The sequence below is a fragment of the Schistocerca cancellata genome, chromosome 1 (genome assembly GCF_023864275.1).
Source record: "Schistocerca cancellata isolate TAMUIC-IGC-003103 chromosome 1, iqSchCanc2.1, whole genome shotgun sequence".
In the NCBI taxonomy this organism is placed as follows: domain Eukaryota; kingdom Metazoa; phylum Arthropoda; class Insecta; order Orthoptera; family Acrididae; genus Schistocerca; species Schistocerca cancellata.
The window spans coordinates 255,978,855-255,994,280 of NC_064626.1; the positions used below are offsets into that span (position 1 = coordinate 255,978,855).

Below are 15,426 nucleotides of genomic sequence, written 5' to 3' on the forward strand. Positions count from 1 at the left end.
AATTGAATCATTCGACTTCATTGTCGCATATGATGCAAAGTGGTCCAAGGAACTTGTAGCTAACTATGTAGCTTCTGCACAGTGTGCAGCCAACCTGTTCGATAAGGGATAGTTCCCTACGTGTTTACAAGTCTTGCCCCACTGCACTGCAATACGGAACGTCTAATGCCAGACAACGTGTCTCTACCGTTAACCAGGCAAAACGTCCAGGAAGAGTTTGGCTCTTTTCAACATCTAATGATTTTTCCTTCCTAGGGGCGTCGGTCATGTGGAACTTTTTGAAATTCCCGTCATCTGATTATAAATTACAGTAAAATACAGTAGCTTACACTCAAATGGTGAAAATTTATTTCAGTCAATACTTGGTTTTTTGTCAGTCATTCGTCACAAGTTCTATACTTATTTCCAATGATTGGTTTTTGAGTTTCGTACAGGAAAGCAACCAAACAAGAGTCGTTTGCTAATTGAACACAAGGGTAAGAGTCACGAGTCATTGTCTCAGTAGTTACTAACTCGAATGTTTGATGGCCCGGTACCACATTTTCTATGTAACTTTCCTGACATTCTTTCTTCCAGAAGTGAACGTACAATGTAGCACGGTTTAATTCACGTAGTAAAACCAACACATCGACCATATGAATAAATCAGTTGAATCTCTTAAGCGTAAACTGATAGCAGACGGATTAATTATCTCAGAAATCCAAGCCTTAACTTGCAATTCCTTAAATCGCAATACATTCAGTTCTGTGGAAGACGCCTCACTATGGCTGTAGTCGTAGTGTCAGCTTTGAGATAACAACGTGAATAATGTTCAATTGTCTCTTCTATTTGTTCCCCATTTTCACTGTAACTCTTCATGCAATAGCGGTTCTAGGCGCTACAGTCTGGAACCGCGCGACCGCTTGCCTCGGGCATGGATGTGTGTGATGTACTTAGGTTAGTTAGGTTTAAGTAGTTCTAAGTTGTAGGGGACTGATGATCTCAGGATTTAAGTTCCATAGTGCTCAGAGCCATTTGAACCATTTTTTTCTTCATGCAATAGACAAATAATCTAAAAGTTGTATTTCTATGCGAGTCCCATTAGTCACGCTCTTTATTAGCCTTATCGGCGTCTTTCTATGAAATTGCATTCCAAGTCATTCTGTTTCTCAGTACATCGTTAACAATCTACTTGGGTCGCTCCCCTATCTCATTATCGTAAGAGATTTCTATTGATATCTCTTTCAGTTTTAGTTACATTATTTAGTGAATACAAATATCTCAGACGCTCCTGGTAACGAAACAACCCTAATGTATAAGAGAAGTTTCATTTTTAAAATTGCTATTTTTAACACATAGTATTCATATTGTATCCTTTGTAATGAATGAAGTATTAACGGAAAACCGCACGTCAACAAACACACAGTTTGTTTCTGCTGAAACAGAACGCTATCACGAAATATCTGTCGTAAACGCTGATGCCTCCTTGAGCCTGTGGCAGCAAGCATATATCTGTAACATGATACATTTGCATATATAGCTCTTTCACATATTACTATAAATAGATTATATGACAGAACCAAAGTTTTTTTAATTTTTCTTTGTTTTAGTTTTGGAACTAAGGTTGGGCAAATTCGACCGAAACTGGCAATAACATTTAAATAAAAAAGTGATGAACACTTTTTATCATAAAAGACTTGTAAATTTCATAGACAACAGCCAGCTGAAATGACAATAGTTACGTTTATTGCATCAGCGTACATTTCGCAATATCAAGACGTGGTTAGACTGAAAAGCTCTGGAAGAAGTAAGAAATGATCGCAAGAGTAGACCTACATTCTGTAATAGTCTTCTAACTGAAGAGATGAAATGTAGTGTGCCTGTGAATCTGGCACTATGGTACTTGTGAGAGGGCGCTCGGCGTACTCACTGGTGAGCCTCGCGAAGCCGAAGTCGCAGAGCTTGAGGACGCCCGAGGCGGTGAGCAGGATGTTCTCGGGCTTGATGTCGCGGTGGATGGCGCCCTGGGCGTGGCAGTAGGCGACGGCGGTGAGCAGCTGGAAGGAGAGCTGGCGAGACTCCGCCTCCGACAGGCCCTGCGGGTGGCGCTCCAGCTCGGCCAGCAGCGTGCGCTCGCAGAACTCGAACACCAGGTGCAGCCGGCGCTTGCGCCGGAACACCTCCACCAGGTTCACCAGGTTCGGGTGCTTCAGGCTCTGCGCACACCACCCCAAACTCGCTCAGTTCACTCCCACCTCTTATGCGCTAGTCCCTAACGCCTGCACCGAGTTCGGGTGCTCCAGGCTCTACAGACAGCACGAGAAACTAACCTCAGACCCCAACACAAAAATCAACTTCACCTGCTCACATATTACTGATTGTAAAATATCTTTTTCAGCAACATCTGAAGCTTAGTTCTGAAACTCTGCTCATTTAACCAAAAGATAGCTCCCAGGGTCGCAAATCAATGTGCATATGGCTGAAGGTTGTATACATGGAAGAACCCTGGAGATACTAAAAGGTTTCAGATAGGTTATATAATGGTAAGACAGAGCTTTAGGAACCAGGTTTTAAATTGTAAGACATTTCCAGGGGCAGATGTGGACTCGGACCACAATCTGTTGGTTATGAACTGTAGATTAAAACTGAAGAAACTGCAAAAAGGTGGGAATTTAAGGAGGTGGGACCTGGATAAACTGACTAAACCAGACGTTGTACAGAGTTTCAGGGAGAGCATAAGGGAATAATTGATAGGAATGGGGGAAAGAAATACAGTAGAAGAGGAATGGGTACCTCTGAGGGATGAAGTAGTGAAGGCAGCAACAGTAGAAGAGGAATGGGTACCTCTGAGGGATGAAGTAGTGAAGGCAGCAGACGATCAAGTAGGTAAAAAGACGAGGGCTAGTAGAAATCCTTGGGTAACAGAAGAAATATTGAATTTAATTGACGAAAGGAGAAAATATAAAAATGCAGTAAATGAAGCAGGCAAAAAGGAATACAAACGTCTCAAAAATGAGATCGACAGGAAGTGCAAAATGGCTAATCAGGCATGGCTAGAGGACAAATGTAGAGGCTTATCTCACTAAAGGTAAGATAGATACTGCCTACAGGAAAAGTAAAGAGACCTTTGGAGAAAGAGAACGACTTGTATGAATATCAAGAGCTCAGATGGAAACCCAGTTCTAAGCAAAGAAGGGAAAGCAGAGAGGTGGAAAGAGTATATAGAGGGTCTGTGCAAGGGCGATGTACTTGAGGACAATATTATGGAAATGGAAGAAGATGTAGATGAAGATGAAATGGGAGATACGATACTGCGTGAAGAGTTTGACAGAAGACCTGAGTCGAAACAAGGCCCCAAGAGTAGACAACATTCCATTAGAACTACTGACGGCCTTGGGAGAGCCAGTCCCGACAAAACTCTACCACCTGGTGAGCAAAATGTATGAGACAGACGAAATACCCTCAGACTTCAAGAAGAATATAATAATTCCAATCCCAAAGAAAGCAGGCGTTGACAGATGTGAAAATTACCGAACTATCAGTTTAATAAGTCACGGCTGCAAAATACTAACACGAATTCTTTACAGACGAATGAAAAAACTGGTAGAAGCCGACCTTGGGCAAGATCAGTTTGGATTCCGTAGAAATATGGGGACACGTGAGGCAATACTGACCCTACGACTTATTTTAGAAGCTAGATTAAGAAAAGGCAAACCTACTTTTCTAGCATTTCTAGACTTAGAGAAAGCTTTTGACAATGTTGACTGGAATACTCTCTTTCAAATTCTGAAGGTGGCAGGAGTAAAATACAGGGAGCGAAAGGCTATTTACAATTTGTACAGAAACCAGATGGCAGTTATAAGAGTTGAGGGGTACGAAAGGGAAGCAGTGGTTGGGAAGAGAGTGAGACAGGGTTGTAGCCTCTCCCCGATGTTATTCAATCTGTATATTCAGCAAGCATTAAAGGAAACAAAAGAAAAATTCGGAGTAGGTATTAAAATCCATGGAGAAGAAATAAAAACGTTGAGGTTCGCCGATGACATTGTAATTCTGTCAGAGACAGCAAAGGACTTGGAAGAGCACTTCAACGGAATGTACAGTGTCTTAAAAGGAGGATATAAGATGAACATCAAGAAAAGCAAAACGAGGATAATGGAATGTAGTCGAATTAAGTCGGGTGATGCTGAGGGAATTAGATTAGGAAATGAGACACTTAAAGCAGTAAAGGAGTTTTGCTATTTGGGGAGAAAAATAACTGATGATGGTCGAAGTAGAGAGGATATAAAATGTAAATTGGCAATGGCAAGGAAAGCGTTTCTGAAGAATGTTAACATCAGGTATAGATTTAAGTGTCAGGAAGTCGTTTCTGAAAGTATATGTATGGAGTGTAGCCATGTATGGAAGTGAAACATGGACGATAACTAGTTTGGACAAGAAGAGAATAGAAGCTTTCGAAATGTGGTGGTACAGAAGAATGCTGAAGATTAGATGGGTAGATCACATAACTAATGAGGAGGTACTGCATAGGATTGGGGAGAAGAGGAGTTTGTGGCACAACTTGACTAGAAGAAGGGATCGGTTGGTAGGACATGTTCTGAGGCATCAAGGGATCACAAATTTAGTATTGGAGGGCAGCGTGGAGGGTAAAAATCGTAGAGGGAGACCAAGAGATGAATACACTGAGCAGATTCAGAAGGATGTCGGTTGCAGTAGGTACTGGGAGATGAAGAAGCTTGCACAGGATAGAGTAGCGTGGAGAGCTGCATCAAACCAGTCTCAGGACGAATTCTTTACAGACGAATGGAAAAACTGGTAGAAGTGGACCTCGGGGAAGATCAGTTTGCATTCCGCAGGAATGTTGGAACACGTGAGGCAATACTGACCCTATGACTTATCTTGGAAAACAGATTGCCGGCCGTTATGGCCTAGCGGTTCTAGGCGCTTCAGTCTGGAACCGCGCTGCTGCTACGGTCGCAGGTTCGAATCCTTCCTCGGGCATGGATGTGTGGGATGTCCTTAGGTTAGTTAGGTTTAAGTAGTTCTAAGTTCTAGGGCACTGATGACCTCAGATGTTAAGTCCCATAGTGCTCAGAGGCATATGAACCATTTTTTATAAAATAGATTAAGGAAAGGCAAACCTACGTTTCTAGCATTTGTAGACTTAGAGAAAGCTTTTGACAATGTTGACTGGAATACACTCTTCCAAATTCTGAAGGTGGCAGGTGTCAAATACAGGGAGAGAAAGGCTATTTACAATTTGTACAGAAACCAGATGGCAGTTATAACAATCGACGGATATGAAAGGGAAGCAGTGGTTGGGAAGGAGTGAGACAGGGTTGTAGCCTCTCCCCGATGCTATTCAATCTGTATATTGACCAAGCAGTAAAGGAAACAAAAGAAATATTCAGAGTAGGTATTAAAATCCATGGAGAAGAAATAAAAACTTTGAGGTTCGCCGATGGCATTGTAAGTCTGTCAGAGACAGCAAAGGACCTGGAAGAGCACTTTAACGGAATGGACAATGTCTTGAAAGGAGGATATAAGATGAACATCAACAAAAGCAAAACTAGGATAATGGAATGTAGTGGAATTAAGTCGGGTGATGCTGCTGGAATTACATTAGGATATGAGACTCTTAAAGCAGTAAAGGAGTTTTGCCATTTGGGGAGCAAAATAACTGATGATGGTCGAAGTAGAGAGGGTATAAAGTGTAGACTGGCAATGGCAAGGAAAGCGTTTCTGAAGAAGAGAAATTTGTTAACATCGAGTTTAGATTTAAGTGTCAGGAAGTCGTTTCTGAAAGTATTTGTATGGAGTGTAGCCATGTATGGAAGTGAAACGTGGACGATTAATAGTTTAGATAACAAGAGAATAGAAGCTTTCGAAATGTGGTGCTACAGAAGAATGCTGAAGATTAGATGGATAGATCACATAACTAATGAGGAGGTATTGAATAGAACTGGAGAGAAGAGAAATTTATGGCACAACTTGACTAGAAGAAGGGATCGCTTGGTAGGACATGTTCTGAGGCATGAAGGGATCACCAATTTAGTGTTGGAGGGCAGCGTGGAGGGTAAAACTCGTAGAGGGAGACCAAGGGATGAGTACACTAAACAGATTCAGAAGGATGTAGGTTGCAGTAGGTACTGGGAGATGAAGAAGCTTGCACAGGATAGAGTAGCATGGAGAGCTGCATCAAACCAGTCTCTGGACTGAAGACCAAAACAACAACAACAACCGTTCTATGACGGTTTTAGTTCAGATGTGTAAAGATTCTACGTCTGCTGAGGGAAAAAAAAGTCTCAGCTTGTCCAGGTGTCACTAGGGTAGATAGAATGTCGTGTACTGCGTCAGATAGTCACCTGATGACACTTGACGTCTGTCTTGCTGCGATACCTACTCAATGCCGCGCGGGGTCACGGTTCGCGCGGCTCCTCCCGTCGGACGTTCGAGTCCTCCCTCGGTCATGGATGTGTGTTGTCCTTATCCTAAGTTAGATTAAGTTGTGTGTAAGTCTAGTTACCGACGACCTCAGCAGTTTGGCACCATAGTACCTTACCACAAATTACCAAGATCTTTTCAGCGCCTGTGCGTCACCGATACTGTAAACATGGTTCGGTACGGGTTTTCGGAATACTCAGGCATGCAGCTTGTGTATGGCGACGCTCGAGGTAACGGAAGAGCTGCTAGTCAACTATAACACAAACATTTTCCGCAATGTAGTACACAATCGCACAAACTTTTTGCCCAAATTACGCAGCGGCTCCGTGAAACAGGATTGTGGTGCTCCACGGCAACGCAGCTCGCCAGAATTTACATCGTGTTTAAGAGAACCCGTCGACGAGTACTCGAACACTGGCGCGTGCGATGGGTTTTAGTCACGGTCTCGTCTGGGACGTTCTGCGTGAGCAACAATTAGATCAGTGCCACGTATAAAGGGTACACGCTATGGGTCCAGCCGATTTTCACAACGTGTCACCTAATGCACGTAATTCCGACACTGCTGCATCGACACACCCCTGTTTCCACGTTCACAGATGAATGTAAGTACACTAGTGACTGAGTTCTGAATTTGACCATTTGTGGGCTGACGGAAACAGTCCTTCCTCGCACGTTCAGACACGTTTGATATTCACGTTTTGGCAGGAATTCCGGACGATCATGTGACTGGACCGTACTTCCTTCCACTCAAGCTAACTGGTCCCGCATAATTTATTTTCCTAGAAAACGTATTGGACTCGTTCTGGAAAGCCCGTCAGATTATGTGATTTCAGCGTGATGGTTCACCCCATTACATCTCACGTGCTGTTGGGAGACATCTCAACAGACTATATGGGGAAAAATGGATGGGTCGTGGTGATCCATCCGTGGCTGCCGTGACTGCCGAATTTAACTCGTATGACTACATCTTTGCGGTCGTATGCAAATTTACGACACTCCTGTAGAGACAGAGCAAACTCTGCTGGCACGAGCTGTGGCCGCTGCACTAGACATTGAAGAGACATCAGGTGGGGTGAAGAGTACGTACGAGAACGTGCTTCGTAGGTACAACGTCTGTAACTCTAACAACGTTGGTGGTCACCACACCGAGCCTCTGTTGCAATGCACCAGTACCGTTCTGTGCGTACAGAGCATGCTGCCCCCCCCCCCCCCCTTTCGGTGGAGAATTTGAGGATGAAATTTCTGTTTAGTTTGAAGCACTGAATTGCATGGTAGTGAAACATGGACTGTGAGAAAAAAAGAGAAGAAGAGAATCGAGGCGTTTGAGATGCGGTGCTGTAGAAAAATGTTGAAAATTACGTGGACGCATAAGCTAAGACATGAGGAGGTTCTCCAGAGAACTGTCGAGGAGTGGAACATATGGACAACATTGACAATAAGGAGGCACAGGATGGTAGGCCATCCAATATTAGAGAATAACTTCCATGGAAGTGGTCGTGCGGTAGCGTTCTCGCTTCCCACTCCCGGGTTCCCGGGTTCGATTCCCGGCGGGGTCAGGGATTTTCTCTGCCTCGTGATGACTGGGTGTTGTGTGATGTCCTTAGGTTAGTTAGGTTTAAGTAGTTCTACGTTCTAGGGGACTGATGACGTCAGATGTTAAGTCCCATAGTGCTCAGAGCGATTTGAACCATTTTTCCATGGAAGCAGACAGAGCAACCGAGGGTAAAAACTGTAAGGAAGACAGAGACTGTAATATATCCAACAAATAAATGAGAATGTTGGACGTAAGTGCTATTGTGAGATGAAGAGATTGGAAAAGGAGAGGAGGTTGTGTCGAGACACATCAAGTTAGTCAGAACACTGATGACAAAGAAAAACAGAATCCTCAATTCAAGAAATGGTCGATATTTCAGAAGTAAAAATAACATTCTTAGCCAGAATATCGAATCGAAACACGAACATTCTAAGAATGAAAGAATTATTAAACTAGCGAGAAAAATATTCATACTGTTCCAAAGTATTATGAACTATAGGAATTCTACATCAACTGAAATAAAGTTTCCATGGTCAAGCGGTTCTAGGCGCTTCAGTCCGGAACCGCGCTGCAGCTACGGTCGCAGGTTCGAATCCTGCCTTGGGCATCGATGTGTGTGATATCCTTAGGTTAGTTAGGATTAAGTAGTTCTAAGTCTAGGGGACTGATGATCTCAGATGTTAAGTCCCATAGTGCTTAATGCCATTTGAACCATTTTTTAAAGTTTCCAAAATCAGCATTTCACTCTGGAATGAGGTTTACGCTGCTGTGAAACTTTCTAACAGATTCAAACTGTGTGTTGGGCCACGTCTAGGGCCTTTTATTTCACAGGTAAAGCTCTAACCGACTAGGATATCTATTCACCTCGGGTTTTACCACCATCATTGAAGCTATGAGAGCGGGTCGTAAATCGTTACATCTGATAGTAAGTTTCGGACAAACAGTATGATATATATGTCTCCAGGCTTTCGTGTCCGGTAGCATTGATGATAGAATAAGTCGTTGGACAACGTCAAATTCCTCTTCAAACTTATTCACTGCCCATATTTTATAGAAAAGTTACAACTCAGACAGGTATTTAGACGCCGCTTAGCACCATACCCAGCCCAGAACCCATCTGCTCTGAACACTCTGTCTTCGCTTGCATCCCGCACCAGTGACAGTTACAGCTTGCTATCAATGCTAGATTTCCTTAAGAAAATATTGACGGCCAACAGCTGTAACATCTTTCTGTAAATAGAATCTTCAAATAAAAACAATAATAATGGTTGGTTCTGAGCACTATGGGACTTAACATACATCTGTGGTCATCAGTCCCCTAGAACTTAGAACTACTTAAACCTAACTAACCTAAGGACAGCACACAACACCCAGCCATCACGAGGCAGAGAAAATCCCTGACCCCGCCGGGAATCGAACCCGGGAACTCGGGCGTGGGAAGCGAGAACGCTACCGCACGACCACGAGATGCGGGCAAAAAAACAATAATAATTAAGCAAACAATAAGAACGAGGTATCTGCTGCTCATTGTGTTACGTTACGGGTTGTGTCTAGAGTAACCAGCTCTACAGGCAAAATCTTACCGAAGATTTGATTAAGAGATATGTTTCTCAGTCAACACAAGATTAAAGACTTGCTCCGAACTGCAATCGACGTATATGGCCGCCTCCATACTGTGAGAGTATGAGAAGTGACGTGTAGCTGTTGTAAAGTATATATCGACGATACAGGAAGAACAGTAAAAGAACATGTTAAATAACACGAATGCCACACTGGGCCGCTACGGAGCACCAAGAAGAATTTGGTCAGCTATTCATTTTAAGAACATAAGCGCGCTAACCAAAGAAAGAAATAACTGCAGGCGGAAAGCCCGCGAAGTAACTGAAATATCGAAGAATGAAAACAGTTTCAATAGAGATGATGATTACAGACTTCCATCTTCGTGACACACTATCTCCCGGAAGTAAACATGCAGCCGTGCCTAGAGGGGAAAAAAAATCAATTACCAGGGAAACTGGAACGGAACAAAGACGATAATATATTGGTTTCACCCTCTATGGCAACATCTGCTTTCAGTATTTACCTAATTACGACGGTCCTACCGAAGAGTTTTACCCAGTAACTCCGTTTCTCCGAAGTCCGCCCCCGGTAGCTGAGCGATGCCGGCGCGATAGCTCAGCGTGCTCGGTCAGAGGGTTAGCTACCCTCTGTAATAAAAAAAAAAACTGAGTGAACGGATCAACAAAGAACCTGAACGGGTATCATCGGACATCCGCTCCGAACAAATTCAACGAACAATATAGATCAAAATGAGGTCTACCAAAAAAAGTCGTCAGCGCGACAGAATGTCAGTCCTAAGGGCCCGGGTTCGATTCCCGGCAGTGTCGGAGATTTTCTCTGCTCAGGGACTGTGTGTTGTATTGTCCTAATCGTCATCATTTCATCCCCATCGACGCGCAAGTCGTCGAAGTGGCGTCAAATCGAAAGACTTGCACCCTGCGAACGGTCTACCCGATGTGAGGCACTAGTCATACGACGTTTTTTATCTCTCCGAAAAAGTGCGGGAATATAGCTTTTTATACGTGAATGCGACACTGTCTTTCGTCATTGTTTAGCCATCCAGAACCGGCAGTGGAATAGTGAAGAAGGCCCCACCAAAGAGGTCGAAACTTCGAGCAGTGAAGACGAGTAAAGAGGTATATGACGCGGCCTATCAATTCGAAAGACTTTGTCGTCAAGATGATTGTTCAGTATATTCACATATCGTTCCAGCAAGCATTCGTCGATAGGCAAGAACCTTAACATTAGTCTTCCGACTCATTTATACGGAAAAGAATAGAAAAATATAATAGCCAGCAGCCCGAAGATTCGCTTGAGTATGACATTGCTTTCCAAGGCACAGTCCTATTAAAAATGTTATACGTTTCTCCCCCTAAGATCATAGAATCTTTTCACTCAGCTAGCAATACAGGACCCTGCAGCTCAATTTTGAATTTCAGCCACTAAGTTGATCAATATTTTTCATACACAAAATATTGCGAGAGAAAACGTAACGCTAGGTCATATAGCCCTACATTAAAATTTACGGAATTCACTCTGTATCCGTAATCTATCAACGTTCGCTTTAGAGCCAATTTCTCAAAAATTCTTCTATAAAACGATAGTCTTCTCTCTCTCTGTGGTCAGTTTGATAAAATCCTCTATTATATTTGGCTCTATGATTTACTTATTCCCTCACTATTAATTTTACAAATCTTGAAGTCAATTGTTTATAGCTGGAGGGTCCTAAAAAGAATCGCTTCGACACAGAGATTAGTATGTTCAACAGCAGAGTGCTGTGTGTCTCTCTGTGTGAATGTGAAAAAGACAGATGTACAACTTAACGAATCCAGGCGCACTGTTTGTGGGTCAGGTACGATCTACTACCACATAGTGGTTATCCATTTTGGGTCACATTCACCTGCTGATATCAAACAGATGAGTGCGTCACTACGTGAATACCAGAAGATTTTTGACAACACCGACGCTCCAATATTTAACGATGAATTTCCTGTGGAGCAAAAAAAGTTTAAGCTCAAGACATCCCACTCTTATCATAGACAGGTTTCTTGCTGAAAATGAATGCAAGCCATCGATGAGTGGAAACGGTGTTGATAAACTTCCTTGGATGCAGGAGAAATCCTCTGGACTTGACCAGCCTAGGGCAATTTGGACTACCCTGAACCGTATCCGAACGGGCCATAGAAAACGTGCAAACGCCTTCCACAAGCGGGACAACATCACTATCTTGTGACTGTGGTGCGGAACAACAAATCTGCTCACGTTCTATCAACATGCCTCATACGTGCCTACAAACGTCCTTTCGAAGATATACTAGCAGTGAAAAACTATGCCTACACCTATGCTAGAGGACTGTGTTGAATTATTGAAGTGCAGTAGTCTAGTAATCTTTCTACATCTACAGCTACTCTCGTGAATCAAAAACGCTTAATTTATGTCATACGATAAATAAATACATAAATTTATGGATTTGTAGAGGATACTTGTGCTCTGCTAATAATAATATTCTTCTACAGTTGTCAACACCACAATTCTGTGAAAGTCACTTTGCTCTCCGAACGCAGAACACTGTTTGTGCAATAGATAGTTGAATATAGATTGTCGTTTCGTCACTTGCCTTCGGGAAAGCCCCCTGTAAAGGTCAGCAGGTTGTCAACCAAACTAAATAGTCTAAGAATATCACTGCTACTAGCGCTATACGAACTGGCAGGCAAATTCATTAGCTCAGTGCGGCATTTCGCGAACGATGCAATTACGTAAAGTGGTTCATTTCATTACACAGTTGTCATGAAATGCAGAGGATATGGTCTACGCTTAATACAACGACAGTCAATGTAAAAAAATTAAACGAAATGCGTGTAAACAGACAAAATACTCGATAGCATTTAATTACACAAACAGTGGCTAGACACTGTAATCATTCGTAGTTTTACGTTACGATGTAAGGTGTAACGACACATAATGTATCCATGGAGAAGGCAAATACCACGCCTATTTATCTGAAGTGTAATTAAACTTTAAAATAAATCGCAGAAAACAAAAGAAAAATGTTTTGCCCGACCTATTCTTGTGTATTTTTTCTTGGTCTGTGATCGTATCACGTTGTGTCAAGGGAGAAGCTGGAGATAATTTACAGAAGAGCTGCAGAATACGTCGAGGGTTTGTTTGTCTTCGCGAGAGCATCACAGAAATCATAGTCTGTAATGGGAGACCCTACAACAACAGCTCTGTACATCATGGAGCGTCTCACTGTGGACATTCTGGCAGTTAGCACTGCACTATAAATCAAGAGACCTATTATTTAATCCAAGGTATATCTCGAGAATTGACTATGATAGTAAAATTAAAGAAATCCGGCGTATGCAATGGGTTCAAATGGTTCAAATGGCTCTGAGCACTATGGGAATTTACATATGAGGTCATCAGTCCCCTTGAACTTAGAACTACTTAAACCTAACTAAGGACATCACACACATCCATGCCCGAGGAAGGATTCGAACCTGCGACCGTAGCGTCGCGCGGTTCCAGACTGAAGCGCTTAGAACCGCTCGGCCACAACGGCAGGCTATGCACTGGGATGCCAAAACCTAACGCAAATGCGACTGGAGGGAGGTGAAATTACTCCAATATTCAATGTACCTCCTACCACACACCGGGCAATTACTCGCCGAGTACATGTGCATACGTAGATGCAGATGCAGATGCGAATTTCTTTTTCGAAAATCCTCTTCCGTCACCAAAGGTGTTATTAAACCTTCTGAAACGTGCAAATACTGTGAAATCGTTTTAACCTGCATAAAACAAAACCAAGAGAATTAAAATTCGTGTAAAAAAGCATGAAGCAAAGGTGCACGAAAAAATACAGTAAGCATAATTATAGAACCTTATCGCAACAACCTTCGTGCAGGATAAAGATCTCCGAGTGGCGTGGCGGAGCGGTAAATCGATAAAGCGCTAATAAAGAAACCCGTTTCTGACGTTTGGTGCCGTAGGAATTAGCGAAAAAGAAAAGCGTAAGAACGTTTTTACTTCAGTTGGTTATAAGGTAATAAATACGTCGTCAACAGTCACCTTACGCGCATCGCGATTGCTATGCAAATATATTGTACGTAATGTTTTACCAACAACAACCCTGCTATAGAATTACTCGGGCTTGCAACCTTTCGAAGTTACATCAAACAATTAAAACACAACAAATTCCCAGGTGAAGGCGGCCTTATAGCATAAATTCTAGAACCTAGTTGAGATTTGGGTGTGAAAATTATAACAGAAATACTGCATAACTTCTGAGACACCTAAATAATCCCAAAAAACTGAGAGGTTGCATTAATTCACTCACATCATAAATAAATAGGACAAAACAGACATCAGTATTTACAGAGGAATCATCATATATCATTAGACTACGAAATATATCATTAGAATACACTATCTTTACGAAACCTGTTCTGCACATTCTAAATCCTCTAGTAGATAAACAAATCAGGAACTATCAAGTTGCGTTTAGAAGTAATAGATACAGTGCAAAGAACAACTGTAAATATTAAATAAATAATGAGATAGGTAAAAATTTCAAGTTAAAAGTTGGTACTAATATTTGTTCATTTTAAGAAAATCATATAATTCAATAAATAGAGGCTTCCTCATCAAAACACTGAAGGTATCAGATAGGAAAAATACCGCCCCAGCCTCGACAGGTTTGAAGTTTGATAATGTTTCCAAGAGGCTGTTATTCTGAAACAGCACTTTATTAAGTACTACTAGCTAATTTCGAACTTTGCTCGTTGCCAAGAGCTACTATAAACATAAGAAAACACTAGAATTAAATGGAGGTTCAAATTTAAAACGCTTTACTACCGCACTGCATACAACTGTGCATCAATTATGTACTCCGACACTTCCTGGCAGATTAAAACTATGTGCCGGACCGGTCCCGAGTTCGAGTCTCGGACCGCCAAATAGTTTCAACCTCCACGAAGTGTCATATCAGAGCACACTCTGCTGCAGAGTGAAAATCTCATTATGTATGCTGACGCTTACCTCATACCACTTACAGAAGTTCATGTATCTACATCTACATCTACATGGATACTGGCAGAGGCTTCATTGAACCATCTTCACAATAATTCTCTATTATTCCACTCTCGCACAGCGCGCGCAAGAAACGAATACATGAATCTTTCCGTGCGAGCCCAGATTTCCCATATTTTATTATGATGATCGTTCCTCCCTATGTAGGTCGGTGTCAACAAATATTTTCGCGTTCGGAGAAAAAATTGGTGACTCAAATTTCGTGAGAAGAAAAACTTTCTTTCAAAGGTGTCCATCCCAAACCCTGTATATATCGGTGACTCCCTCTCACCTATTTCGCAGTAATACAAAACGTGCTGCTCTTCGTTGACGTTTCTGGATTTACTTCTGGTAAGCATCCCAGACTGCACAGCAGTACTCCAAAAGAGGGTGGACAAGCTTGATACGGACCTGTAATTTAGTGGATTACTCCTGCTACCTTTCTTGAATATTGGTGTGGTCTGTGCAACTTTGCGGTCTTTGGGTACGGATCTTTCGTCAAGCAAGCGGTTGTATATGATTGTTAAGTATGGAGCTATTGCATCAGCTTACTCTATAAGGTAGCTGATTGGTATAGTCTTGACCAGAAGCCTTGCTTTTATTGATTTAAGTTGCTTCACTACTCCAAGGAAATCTACTTCCAAGTTATTCATTTTGGCAGCTGTTCTTGATTCGAGTTCTGGAATATTTACTTCGGATTCTTTGGTGAAGCGATTTCGAAGGGCTGTGTTTAATAACTCAGCTTTCGCAGCACTGTCGTCGATAGTAATTCCATTGTTACCGCGCAGAGAAGGCACTATCTGTGTCTTGCCGCTAGCATACTTTACATACGACCAGAATCT

At 42.3% G+C, this 15,426-nt stretch overlaps 1 protein-coding gene across 1 annotated transcript in view; it reads right to left on the minus strand.

Annotated features, from left to right (window-relative positions):
- LOC126159270 (cyclin-dependent kinase-like 1) overlaps positions 1-15,426 on the minus strand; it is a 242,296-nt gene that overhangs the window by 46,110 nt on the left and 180,760 nt on the right. The window contains exon 3 of the mRNA XM_049916506.1: positions 1,910-2,195. Coding sequence (XP_049772463.1) covers positions 1,910-2,195 — 286 coding nt within the window. The remainder of the gene's footprint in view (positions 1-1,909; positions 2,196-15,426) is intronic.